General features: G+C 42.6%; 1 protein-coding gene across 4 annotated transcripts in view; it reads left to right on the top strand.

The window, feature by feature from the left end:
• HIVEP1 (HIVEP zinc finger 1) overlaps positions 1 to 9511 on the top strand; it is a 173292-nt gene extending 163781 nt beyond the window's left edge. For all 4 annotated transcript variants that reach the window (XM_054018313.1, XM_054018311.1, XM_054018312.1 and 1 more), the window contains 2 exons: positions 4517 to 5028; positions 7787 to 9511. In XM_054018313.1, coding sequence (XP_053874288.1) covers positions 4517 to 5028; positions 7787 to 8959 — 1685 coding nt within the window. In that variant the 3' untranslated portion in view covers positions 8960 to 9511. The remainder of the gene's footprint in view (positions 1 to 4516; positions 5029 to 7786) is intronic.
• The last annotated feature ends 4026 nt before the right edge of the window (positions 9512 to 13537 follow it).

Raw genomic sequence — 13537 nt, 5'->3', positions numbered from 1 at the left:
ACTGCCCGAGGTGGCCAACAAACAGTCTCCTTCCCCTGGAGGAGCCAGTTCTCCTCCCTCTTCAGGTGCTGATGTAGTCATCCTTAGTTAGCTAGATCCTTTGTCCCAGAAGTTTCCACATATGTCCTGTCAATGAAGCCCTTGTGCTCCTGGTTGCTACGCAGACAAGCCACCTCCTTTTGCAGCTCTTACCTGCTTCCTGAGGAACTCCACCAACCGATACCTCTCACAAAGGTCATCTGGCATTCATTGGTGTAGACGCGCAGTCTGCATTCCCAGCAAGACCAGGCCAGAGTGGAAGCCTGCAGAAATTGCTTTCTTAGGTGCAGGATATTGTTTAAAGATTCCCCTCCTCCCTGAAACACATGAGAGTGGATAGGAAGTAGCATCCTAATCCATCCCCTTCCCAACATAATCCATCTTTTAAAATTACTCAGAATGGTGAAAAACACACTTTTCAAAGAGAGACAGAGATACGGAGAGCTGGGAAGAAGGAAGAGCTAGGGAAGTTTTAAAGGTCAACATTTTCATAACTGGATGTAGAATATCTAGTTTTGAAAATCTTGGCTTTACTTTTTTTAAAATTATTCATTAGGCAATGGGGTTTGAGTCATCCTAAGTAGCATTGGGGTATGGAGAGGCAAAGGAAGGAGAGCTCCATTTTAATGCTAATGAATAATGGTAATAAATAATTACATACAAAATACTACATTAAAAGCATGATAAGGTTACAAAGTCAAGCACTCAAAAGTTGAGAAAAGCCTAAACTGAGATTCTTTGTGAAACCTTAATTTGTCCCTAGTTCACATATACATTATGACCGATATATCATAGGAAGTCTCTGGCACAGCCACAGATAGAATGGCTAACCTTACATCTGGCATTTTCTAGCCTTTGGGTGCTTGACTCTGCAACTGTTTTTGAGAACTACTTACGCATGTGAAGTTATTTTTTTGTCTACATGTTTGCAGGATCCAGACCATAGTTTGTACATTTACAACATATTTTTTATAATGGTAACTCAAAATCCACACTCAAATTCCCACAGTTCAAAAAGGGAACACATAAGCATAAGAAGAATCTGGTTCAATAATTGTAAATCTTTAGGGACCACGCTAATTAGCCCAAACAGAAGTTTAAAATATCAAGTCTTTGTTAAAGTGCTGAGCTTAAGTCTTCCGCAGACATCGGTGTGCAGTTCCATAAGCTACTGCAACCACAATAATTCTATCACAGGAAATTGAAGAGCTACAGAAAATATATATTTTGTTGTCAGTATGACAATTTCGTTTGAGTCTTAAAGTCTGTTTTTAAAAACAGAATATTTTAATAACAAAAGCTTAAAATATGTGTAGTTGGTGTTCCTACTGCTGTTCATTTGAAGTATTTCGTCTTATCCCCTAAAGGCAGAAAGCTTAAGTAGCAATTAGCAATAGGCCTTGAGTCAAAGGTTGTGACAGTATTTGCCTCTGAAGTTGTGGGGGAGGAGGAAGGTCATAGAAAGTAGTATTAGGTTAATATATGTGTATATATAGTGATCAGTATATTCCAGAACAAATCAGCTATTCACAGGTATGAATGCTTACACCAAGAAAGAACTCAAAGGGTGAAATCCAGAAACTGACCACTTTCTTGCTTTTACACAATACACAGTGGGAATTTATGTACCAGAAGAGCCAGTTTTAAATAGTTTTTCCTCAATACTTTTTTTAAGAATGTTTTAATTCTTCCTTATGTATTAAGTATGTTCTTGGCTCACAATACTTGAATGTCATTATATTTTAAAACATTAGTGTTATAATAGAGAAGATTGCAAAAACCAAAAAAAATGAGGACACATCTCTGCTTTGGAGAGTAAGGTAGACACAGGTCTTTTATAGTCTCATCAGATTGTTATTCATGATGTGTATTATCATAGAAGTACCAGTCATGGACTCTGTTGTGCTAGGTGCTGTACAAACACAGAACAAGGACAGTCCCTCCTGTCCTTATAATCTTAGTAAGCTCCAAAAAGAATGGTAATGTATATTTAATAATATGAAAATTGAGGGGGGAACTCGCCTAGGTATAAGAATCTGAAGATATATAAATATCTGTGAGTGAGAGTCCAGTGTAAGAGGGAGTCTTTCTTTGAGAAATCTGTGAAATGAATAAAAATCTCTTGGGATTTTGGACAAGACAGGGAACCTAGGTATTAAGTCAAATTAAGAGATTGGAGACAATTGGGGAATTTATGAGCTAATGCCATCCTAAACTCTACTACTTTTCATAGTCGAGACAAGCCTATTTGACTCTCATTTTGTTTGCTGCATAGATGTGAGGATCCAGTCAAATTAATTCAGATAGATTTACTTACCTATAGGACTTACAAATACAGTTTACACCAACATTTGTAGGAAAGGTGATCTCTGCATAGGGAGAAGAAGAGAAGCAGTATGACTCCTCAAAGAATACTTATGCAATGTTGGTACAGGGATAATGCCATCTCCTAGACAGGTGCGATTCTCCCCCCGCCTCCTCCCTCCCCAGGGATACTACTAAAAAGAGAATCCAGACTGAGTCCCCAGCCCCAAAACTTCAAAAATCACTGACCCACACATTATGATGAAAGTCAGAAATAAAGCAAGTCATAGGTCACTCTGGAGGTATCATATGTAAAAAAGTCTCTCTTATAGCTGTAGTGGCATTAAAGCTGATGGATCCAATTAAGAACCTAAATGTATGGTTTTGGATGTGGTTTTGTTTCATTTTGGATTTTTTTTGTCCCTTAAATTAATTATACAAAGTTTTTGATGATCCTTTTAGGAAATGGAGATGAGAAAGTAAAGAAAAACCATAAAATGTGTGATGACTGATTAATAATGTATGTAACTATTCTTCTATTGAGCATATTTGAGGAAAGGGCTGTTTAAAATTAATTTTTCCAAGAATGATTTTTTTTTTCTCTTTGAAGAACAGTTTTGTCTTCAGGTAAAAATTGTAAATGAAGACTGGCTAAAACGTAATCAGACTTTTCCACTAACATGATTCTTATGACATGGTAGATTTAAAGTGGCTTTATTAGATTATATTTCTAATGCACAGATTACTATCTAGGATGCAAGGGCTGAATCATTACACAAAGAATTATTTAAAGATTCAGTTAGAGCTCTTCCCTATCCTAATCCTACTACTAATTTAAAAGCATAAAGGCTTGACATGTTGAGAGGTAGCTCTAATGATATAATTTTTTAATCTAAAACTCAATTCGTATGTTTTTCTGTGACATGCATGTTTTGTTTGTAGTTTCATAGCTGGATAGAGTAATGGTAGTAGGTCTTAATTCTTATTAAGGTCTGGGTTTTTTTTCATAAGTCATTCATCTTGACAGTAAGTTGTCTGTGTAAATTCCCTTAAACAGAGGCGCTTTTTGAAATTTTAACACTAAAACCAGACATCCTTGAATATTAGGTTTTTTTCTGAGCCAAATGCTGTTTTGTGCTGATATTTTCTTTGGGGAGCTCAGCAGACTGACATTTAATCCAATATAAAATAAAATATTAGTGTATCTAAGCAGTTCGTCTTTTGTCAAATATGATCCAGCCAGTTTGGCTTGGAATCAGATACAACAGATGGGGTTTCTCTCTTTACTGAAGAAAATTCTTCTCTTCCCAAGGTATGATACAAAAAAAATGAATATCTGTAGTTTAGTTTACCAACTAAAACTGATTAAGAGCTTGATTTCTGAATGATGGGCAAAGACAGTGGTGTCTGTTCAGCTTTTAGACTTAAAGTCAATGGGACTTCTCATGTGACTAGAGTTACCTGCCTACTTAAGTGTTTGCAGAATCAGGGCTGTTTTGAGCACTAGTTGTCATTTAACTCCTAGTACGTTTGGTTGATATTAATAATGCTTTCACCACTTTTTTCTTAAAGTGAAGAATTCTGGTAGAATCTAATTTTAGTCTCTCCTGCCCCTTAACTAGACACATTTCTGACTAGCACTTTCCATTCTTTGTTTGTCTCTTTCAAAAGATTGTGTAGTAGTGATTCATACTAACTGCAAGGATGCCCACCTATGAGTCAGTAACAAACTTGAGAATATCCCACTGGTAAGCTTGGCAAACAAATCTGTCATCACTAGAAACTTAATGAACCAGGAAACCAATTCCCGCTACCCCCTGCAAAATTTATATAGAGAAGATTTAAGGGGGGAAATTGCAGTCTTACAGGCATGAGAAAAATGCCTAAGTAAAAGATACAGGATTAGCGTAAGTGTGCCTAATGATATACTTTGGAAAATGGAAGTGTAGAGCCCTTGGTTGTTTGTGGCTTAGTAGTGGAAAGTAGCTGATGCACTTGTGTTGTACTTTGAGTGTTGGGCGATAGACATTTGTGATTCTGTTTTGTATCAGCATTACAATTCAAATGATATCAAGTTGTCTTGTCCTATTCCCCCATAGCTGATAACTCTGATAGAAAAACTTTGCTAGGTCTTTAGTGGAATAACTATTTTTCTAATTTTTGTATTTTACAGGTGAGAAGCAAAGGTTTGGCTGTGATCGATCAGGATTTGATGTGGAAGATTCTGATGGCCCGGAGGACGATGACAATGACAACGAAGATGATGATGAAGACAGCCAAGCTGAATCAGTCCTATCTACAACCCCCTCAGTTACAGCCAGCCCTCAGCATCATCCATCTAGAAACATCCTACAGGAGACCACAAGTGCTGATGAAGACATCAGAATTACAGACTGCTTTGCTGGGGTCCACACAGACTCTATGGATGGTCTACCTAAAGCACTACTTACAAAGATGACTGTACTCAGTACATTGCAATCAGACTGCAGGAATACCAGGTCACCAATAGCAATTGCACATCAAGAAGCAAAAGAAGAGAAAATACAAGACAAGGAAACAAGTATAGAGCCTACCATCTCCCCTGGCCCTTCGCCTAGATCTCCATGTCATCAGATGTCTGTAGATTATCCAGATACAGCAGAAGCTTTGGGAAGTTCTGCAACACCAGCTACCATTGTTACAAAGGTTAGAGTATTCAATTTAGGGGGAGAAGGGAGACTTGTATTTTAAATCCTTCTCAAGAGCTGTGTATGGGTTTGAGCATTGGCCTACTAAACCCAGGGTTGAGAGTTCAATCCTTGAAGGGGCCACTTAGGGATGTGGGGCAAAAATCAGTACTTGGTCCTGCTAGTGAAGGCAGGGGCCTGGACTTGATGACCTTTCAGGGTCCCTTCCAGTTCTATGACATAGGTAGGTATAGGTATTATCTATCCTTATTTTGGTGATTTTTTTCTAAAAGCCATCTAGTTTCCTTCCTTATATTCTTCATACAATTGTTGCAGACTGATGCAGATTTTTTTTAAAAAAATTCCAAGTGCAGGAGCATAGTAATAATATAGAAACACTTAGTTTTTACCCCTCTCTCCCCCCCCCTCCCAAAAAAAGTGTGTAGATTAGATTATATCTCCAGGACTAAAAGGATTAGTTATAACATGGTTCTTTAGTCTGGAATTAATTGACTGTACTGTTCAGACAAAATAGTGGTATATACCAAATAGACTTAGTGCTAGAATAGAATGCCATGTTCCAAGATCCAAAAAACCTGCACAATAGTTGCCCTTGTTCAATACCAAGGGCTGGGAAGAGCACAGAATTACTAATCTCAGGCTATACAAGAATTAAGACTTAAATTCAAAGTTTCCAGCCCAGTGCACTGTCACCTAGGCAAAAGGATTAGTTGTTGGGAACAGGACCGCATCAACAGGAGGTGGCTCCATTGTCTCTCTCTGGAGCTTCACCTGCATATGCCATACTGGGCAAGATGCTCGGGTGATACATGTGCCATGCTGATGGAATCCTGAGGGATTTACTCCTGGAGGGATTCTGCACCAAAAATTTAAAATTCTGTGCACAATTTTAATATTCTGCATATTTTGTCAAAATAACACAGTGCAATCACACCAGTTTCCATTATTTGGTAATTTATTTCAAAATACCTGTCAGCAAGTATGTCTATAACAATACAGACAAAAAAGATTCAGGAAATGTTTTTTGACAAATAAATTCCTTACGAGGCATGTTAATACAGAAACTATAAAACAGAAACTTATTTCCCACGCCCCTCAAAAGCAGGACAAAGGCTTGGGAAAGTCAGAGTAATGGAGGATCTGAGGGAGAGGGAAGTAATTGCTGGGAAGGAGCCTGGGAATGAACCTGGAGGGTTGTTGGGTGTGGGTGGAAAAAGTATGGAACAAGTTGGGGGGGGGGGGGTGTTTGTGGGGCATGGGGGTGGGTGGGAGGCGAGATTGTTAGGGAGTTGAAGTCTCCCCCATGCAGACCTTGGCTGATCCCTAGCCTCTCCCATTCAGTCAGACACCTTTGCCCTTGTCCTTACGTGTTGCTGCACTACCACTCCCCCATGTCCTCATGTGTCCCTGCACCCCCCCCCCCCCCCCGCCAGCCACCTCTCTTCCATTCCCCCCATGGGTCCCTGCACCTCAACTCCCATTCAGCCTCTGGTTCAATGCTGTCACACCCGGGCCTCCTATGCCCTGCCCCACTCTGTCCCTCCCACTAGTCCTTCTGAAACCAGTCTGTGACCCCCTCCCCCCCCCCCAACAGGCCCCCATGACTCCTCACCTGACCCTGCAGGCAAGGCCCTGTGAGGAACGCAGCCACTGCTGCCTTCCTCTCCAAAGCTGGCTTCTCCGGCCCTGAGCTGGCTGCCCTCTCTTCTGGCACAACAGCAGCGCCTCTCTGACACGATGTGTTCTGGGGGGGGGGGGGGGGGGGAGATAATCTGCAGGGGATATGAATTTTGCATGTGCAAAGTAGGAGTAGGGATTGAACGAACCAGCCTCTAGCAAACTGAGGAAAATACATATGGGAAATGGCAATTTTCAGCATCTTATAACTCAGCCAGATGGTGATGGCATAAGGCACCTGCCTCCTTGATCTCTGCAGTAACCTGACATGTAAGGTAGGGTCACAGGATATTAAGCCCTATTAGTAGTAGTAGTAGTAGTGCAGTTGCCCCTAGAAGCCCCGGTTGCAATGGGAGCCCCATTGTGGTAGGGATACTTTCATCCTGTGTGTTTGTACAGCCTATGTCAAACTGTTTACACTCTAAATAGACAAGACAGACAAGGAGTGTGAGAGGCACACAGAGGCGAAGTTAGCTGTCCATGACCATACAGCAGGTCAATGGCAGAACTGCAAACAAAACCCATGTCTCCCAAGTCCCAATTCAGTGCCCTCTCCATTTAACCAGGTCAGTTTATGATGATGATACTTTATCGTCATCCATCTCTTTTCATTCTAGTCTTCCAGATTAAAATCCTGGATCAACAAATGCATTGTACCATTAGCCTTTCAGTGCAGAGACCGTAATGCTGCTGATGTGTGGCTAAATAAATACCCCCAGGAGAGGATGATGCTTGTAGATCTGGATGTCCAGTGACAAGATACCACAATAGTTAATCCCCAGCCGAGAGCTGATTTTCACAATGAATTTACTGTAAGGGAAATGCCAAAATGCTTGTTAAGTATTAACACAAGAGAGAAAGCAGATGTACTAGACTTAGAAAAGTTTTATTAAAGGGTGAGGAGCGGGAGACATAGTCAATAATTGTTCAAGTCATGAGCTGCAGTGTGAACTGATTTGTTGCAACTTCCTAAAGGGAAAGTAGGCTGTAATTCAAACTACCTCCTTTAGAGTATTTTGATTTTAATTTAGCTGCACTGGCACTCTTAATATTGAAATGTTTTTGCTGTTCTTTCGTAGAGCACACCGTCTGTAGGGCTTCTCTCACCACCCGTGGACCAAAGCACACAGACAACAATGGTTGTTCCTTCAGCAGCCTCACCCTATCCTGACATCCAAGAAGAGAAGCTGCATGCCACAGAACTGACAGCTCCTCTGACTCATTTATTTAGCCACCTTCCTTTGCACTCACAGCAGCAAGCCAAGACACCTTATGGTATGATTCCAGTAGGGGGAATTCATGTGGTTCCTGCTGGCCTAGCCACGTACTCCACATTTGTTCCAATTCAAGCTGGGCCAGTGCAACTCACCATTCCTGCAGTTAGCGTGATTCACAGAACTACAAGTGCGCTTGGTGACACGGCATGTGCAGTCTCTGCCACTGCAAATCCACTAGGAGTTGCTGAAGTGAACAGTGTTGTGCCATGTATTCCAATAGGTCAGATTAACGGGCCAGGCATCCAGAGTCTGAGTGCACCAAGCTTACAACCTCTTCCACCATTAGGCATGGAGACAGTGAACATATTGGGCCTGGCAAATACAAATATAGCCCCTCAAATACATCCTTCAGGACTCACGCTAAATGCTGTGGGACTACAAGTTTTGACTGCAAACCCTTCTCCTCAGAGCAACCCCAGCCCTCAGACACACATTCCAGGCCTGCAAATATTGAATATAGCACTGCCTACGTTGATCCCTTCAGTCAGCCCCGTAACTACAGATGGGCAAGGAGTTCCAGAAACACCAGCTTCCAGTAATAAAGCCTGTGAAATTCACCAAGAGCGGACTCCTGTGAGTTTTCCTGCAGCTGACATCAATCCAATCACTAGTGCTGTATCTCCTCAAGCGGCACCTACGGTCCAGTGGTACAACGTAAAAAAAGTTGCAGAGCCTTTTCCTTCAAAGGAGTACGAAAGACTTGATGGTCCTGGAAAAACAAATACTGAAAAGGCTGACCCAGTAAATCATGTCAAACCAAAGTGTGATGTCATTTCCATTCAGGTCAAAAGGGCTTCCACCTCAGAACCCCTCTTGAAGGTGAATTCTGAAGTTTTAACCAAGTCCCCCGTCCATCAAACTGTCTCTCCAAATAGACAGGTACATAGGCCAGCAGGATTGCCACGAAGGCAGAATACTGTACAGTTTAGTGATGGCAGCAGTGATGATGAGGACAGACTTGTAATAGCAACCTAGATTTTTTTTTTATGAGTATTATTATTATTATAACACTTACAGGTTTCTTTGCAAACCTTCCTTTCCTTAAAGCACATTTTTCTGACACAAACTCATTAATAATCTTTGTGCAATCATGAACTCGACCAATAATTGTTGTTTCTCGTCAGCTCCAGCCATTCTTGTACATGTTGTATAGACAATTGTGCCTTTTTGGAGTTTTATGTTTAGAAACCTGTACAGATTGTTAAAAATATATATAAATATATATATAAAATATGTATATTAAAACCAGGTAGTTGCTTGTGTTTAGTAAGTAAAAACATCTTATGTCAGAAAAACTAAAAATGATTAAATTATATGTTGCACTGTTAAATGTAATTTTTTATGGCTGTGGGGCAAAGTTGCTGTGTACAGATCTAGTATGTAAAACTCCATATTTATTGTATCCATATTAGTCTTGGAACAAGGGTCTGTCCATCTTTCTTGTGTAAGACAGTAGCTTTACACTTAAAACAGAATACAGTATCTGTGTTATGAAATATTACAGTAAAATTTTGTTTACTGACTTTACCATTGCTTATGTTGTGCCTTCTTGATACTAATCAGTGAGTGGTGAGCTGCCAAGATCACTTATTTTAATACAGCCCCCATAATTGGCTTTCTGTTTTGAAACTACTGATCAACTGCCTGCAACCGTGGTTAAAGAGTGAATTAACAGGTGTTTCATGCTCTCAGGAAGCAAATTCCTTTTTAAAATTCCTGTAGGGAATGTATTTGCTTCTAAATTTTTCATATTTATTATCAAAGGCTGAATGTCAAAATAAGCCTTTTTTCACTTACCAAAAATGACAAGGTTGGAGGATAATCTTGTTTTTTGTAACTTTGAACGATAAAGCCACATTTTAATGAAACTAAAATATAGTTGAGCAACAAAAGAATAGTTTGTGTCTTCTTGCTTGTAGTATCACTAGTGCAAGTGGCAAAAAAAATGATGCTGCAGCAGTGAGGGTTTTGCAGTACAAGTTGTCAGGACACTTCCTTAGCTTCTAATAAGTATTTAATTTCACAAAATTATTACTTCCAGCAGTAGGTGGCTAATTTTGCCTTAAACACAGCTTCATCTTATACATTCAGGAAAAAGAAAATAAGTTGATGCATACAATTAACTTGCCCCAATTCCAACAATCTCATTGTAAGCATACAAGATATGGAACAATTCCAAAATATTGGAAGTGAATGAGATTCTGGGCATGCACAGTGCAAGCAATTTAAAGTTACCAAGAGACCTCTTAAAGCCTTGAACTGTTTCAAGAGAAGAGAAGACTCTATACAAGTCTAAGCCATCCTAAATTTGGAATTATCCTGAAATTGATGCGATTAAAAAAAAATAAATCTTTCAACACAAAGGGCTTCATTTTTTTTAATAAGTGTATGAAGAGGGTTAAAAAGCATTTTAGAAAACAGCAGATTTATAGAGCCATTTTAATTGTATTCAAAATTCAGTAGAACAAAGTAATAAAATTGATAAGCAACTTTTCTGGTGAAAGTAAAGATGATGTGTGCATATGTAATGATTGAGAAACTTGAAAAATCACAAGTGAAACTGAATGTTGCATTGCTCACAGATTTATTCCTGTAAGTTACAATGACAATTTTTATCTCACAATGCTCTAAATTCAAGTGCAATATTCTATCCCTTAGCTGTTTCTCTGTTTTTGTACTTTACTCACATTGTCTACTATATTGCAGCACACAGTAATGAAATAATGCAATGAATATGTTGGCCTTTGACTTTAAGAAATAGCATTTACAGTATAAGAACATATCAGTGTGATTGTCAACTAATTGCAGTAATACACAGCAGTTAGAAAAAACAGTTACTCGCTTTCTCGTAACTGCTGTTCTTCGAGATGTTGTTCATGTCCATTCCAATCAGGTGTGTGCGCACCGCGTGCATGCCAGCCGGAAGATTTTTCCGTTAGCAGCATCCGTTGGGTCGGCCTGAGCGCCCGCTGGAGTGGCGCCTTCATGGCACCCAATATAGGGCCTTGCCGACCCTCCACCCCCTCAGTTCCTTCTTGCCGGCTATTCCGACAAAGGGGTAGGAGGGTGGATATTGGAATGGACATGAACAACACATCTCAAAGAACAACAGTTACGAGAAAGTGAGTAACTGTTTTTTCTTCTTCGAGTGATTGTTCATGTCCATTCCAACCAGGTGACTCACAAGCCAAAGCTTAGGAGGTGGGGTTGGAGTCATGCACTAACTGGAGCACAGCGCGTCCAAAGGCCGCATAGTCTCTGGCCTGTTGTGTAATTGCATAGCGTGTCGTGAATGTATGTATCGAGAACCACCTAGCCGCCCTGCAGATTTCCTGGGTGAGGACTTTCGCCAGGAACGCCACCGAGGAGGCGTGGGCAGTAATCGGCGGGGCGGGCACCCTTGCCAGGCTGTAACACTCCCGAATGCAGCAGTCCACGACGAGATGCGTTGAGAAGAGACAGGGAGACCTTTCATTCTGTCCACCAGAGCCACAAAGAGTTGGATGGACTTCTGGAACGGCTTAGTCCTCTCTATGTAGAAGGCTAGGGCCCTACGTACATTCAGTGAGTGCAGCCTGCGCTCCCTATCAAAGGAGTATGACTTGGGATAAAACACTAGGAGGAAGATGTCCTGGCCCATGTGAAACTGGGAAACAACTTTAGGGAGAAAGGCCGGGTGAGGTCTGAGTTGGACCTTGTCCTTATGAAAAACTATGTAAGGGGACTCAGACGTGAGGGCCCTGAGCTCCGTTACCCATCTAGCCAAGGAAATTGCCACGAGGAACGCAACCTTGTACGAGAGAGAGAGCAGGGAGCAGGTCGCCAGTGGTTCAAATGGAGAAAACTAGATTAAGGTCCCAGGCCGGGACAGGCTGACGCGTCTGCGGGAAGAGCCTGTCCAGGCCCCTGAGGAAATGACTGACTAGAGGGTTTGCGAAGACTGAGAAGCCGTCTATGCCCAGATGGAAGGTGGAGATGGCGGTTAAGTGGACCCTTATTGATGACAGGGGACAGGTCTTGTTTTAGGTGAAGGAGGTAGTCCAGTATGAATGGTATGGGGGTGAGCAAGGGTGACTAACTGCGTTGCTCCGCCCATATGGAGAACCTTTTCCACTTGGCAAGGTACGTTGCCCTGGTGGAAGGCTTTCTACTACCAAGGAAGACTTGTCTGACTTGATCCGAGCATGACAGCTCTGCTGTGTTTAGCCATGGAGCATCTAGGACGTGAGGTGGAACAACTCTAGATTCAGGTGCAGGAGTCAGCCATGGTCCTGCGTGATCAGATCCGGCACCAGTGGTAAAGTGAGCAGTGCTGCTACAGACATTCCCAGGAGCGACGTGAACCAGTGCTGGCGCGGCCACTCTGACGCCATCAGTATGACTCAGGCCCGGTCCCTGCGGATCTTGAGGAGCATCTTGTGGACTAGCAGAATTGGTGGAAAAGCATAGAGCCAGCGGCCCCCCCGGGAGGAGGAAGGCATCCGCAATGGACCCCGGACTGTGATTCATGAGGGAGCAGAATAGCTGACATTTCCTGTTGCCGCGAGTGGCAAACAGGTCTATCTGGGGTGAGCCCCAGAGACAGAAGATTGATCTTGCCATGTCCAGCCGGAGGGAGCACTCGTTGCCGTGGAAGGTCCGGCTGAGACTGTCCACCAGCTCATTCTGCACTCCTGGGAGGTATGACGCCTGCAGGTGGACTGAGTGATCTACACAGAAGTACCACAGCGTGAGGGCTTCCCGGCATAGGGGAGAGGAGCGTGCAGCCCCGTTTGTTGATATAGAACATCCCCGAGGTGTTGTCCATGAGGACTAAGACGCACCTGCCTGCTATGTGGGTTTTGAAAGCGTGGCATGCCAGTTGTACCGCTCTCAGCTCTCGGACATTGATGTGCAGAGTGAGGTCCGCCTGAGACCAGAGGCTTGAGTCCTGAGGTCCCCTAGAGGAGCTCCCCATCCCAGATCCGAGGCGGGGCAGGATTATGATGCTCTCCAGAGCGTCTCGGGCTGGCCGATACAGTCTGAGCCTGGCGTGCTGTACCACGTAGGTACACGCAGCCATGTGTCCCAGCAGCTTTAGGCAGTTCCTTGCTGTGATCATGGGGAACTGTCTGAGGCCCTGTATGATGTCCCCTAGTGAGCGAATCCTGGCTTCCGGGAGGTATGCCCTGGCTTGAGTGGAGTCTAGGACTGCATCTATAAACTCTATCCTCTGCACCAGGGACAGAATAGATTTGGCCTTGTTTAGGAGGAGACCTAATTTGAGGAAGGTCCTTCTTATGAATTCCACCTGACCCTCCACTTGGGGTCTTGAGCAGCCCTTGATCAGCCAGTCGTCGAGATAAGGAAAAACCTGTACCTGGCTCTTGCACAGGAACGCCGCAACGCCTGCCATGCACTTTGTGAATACGCGGGGAGCTGTCGACAGTCCGAATGGGAGGACAGCAAACTGATAGTGGCTCCTGCTCACCACGAATCTGAGGTAGCGTCTGTGATGTGGAACTATTGCGATGTGAAAATACGCGTCCTTCTTCAAGTTGAGGGCGGCATACC

The sequence above is a fragment of the Malaclemys terrapin genome, chromosome 2 (assembly GCF_027887155.1).
Source record: "Malaclemys terrapin pileata isolate rMalTer1 chromosome 2, rMalTer1.hap1, whole genome shotgun sequence".
In the NCBI taxonomy this organism is placed as follows: domain Eukaryota; kingdom Metazoa; phylum Chordata; order Testudines; family Emydidae; genus Malaclemys; species Malaclemys terrapin.
Note: the sequence above shows the minus strand (reverse complement) of the source record. Positions and strands in the feature narration are given on the sequence as shown.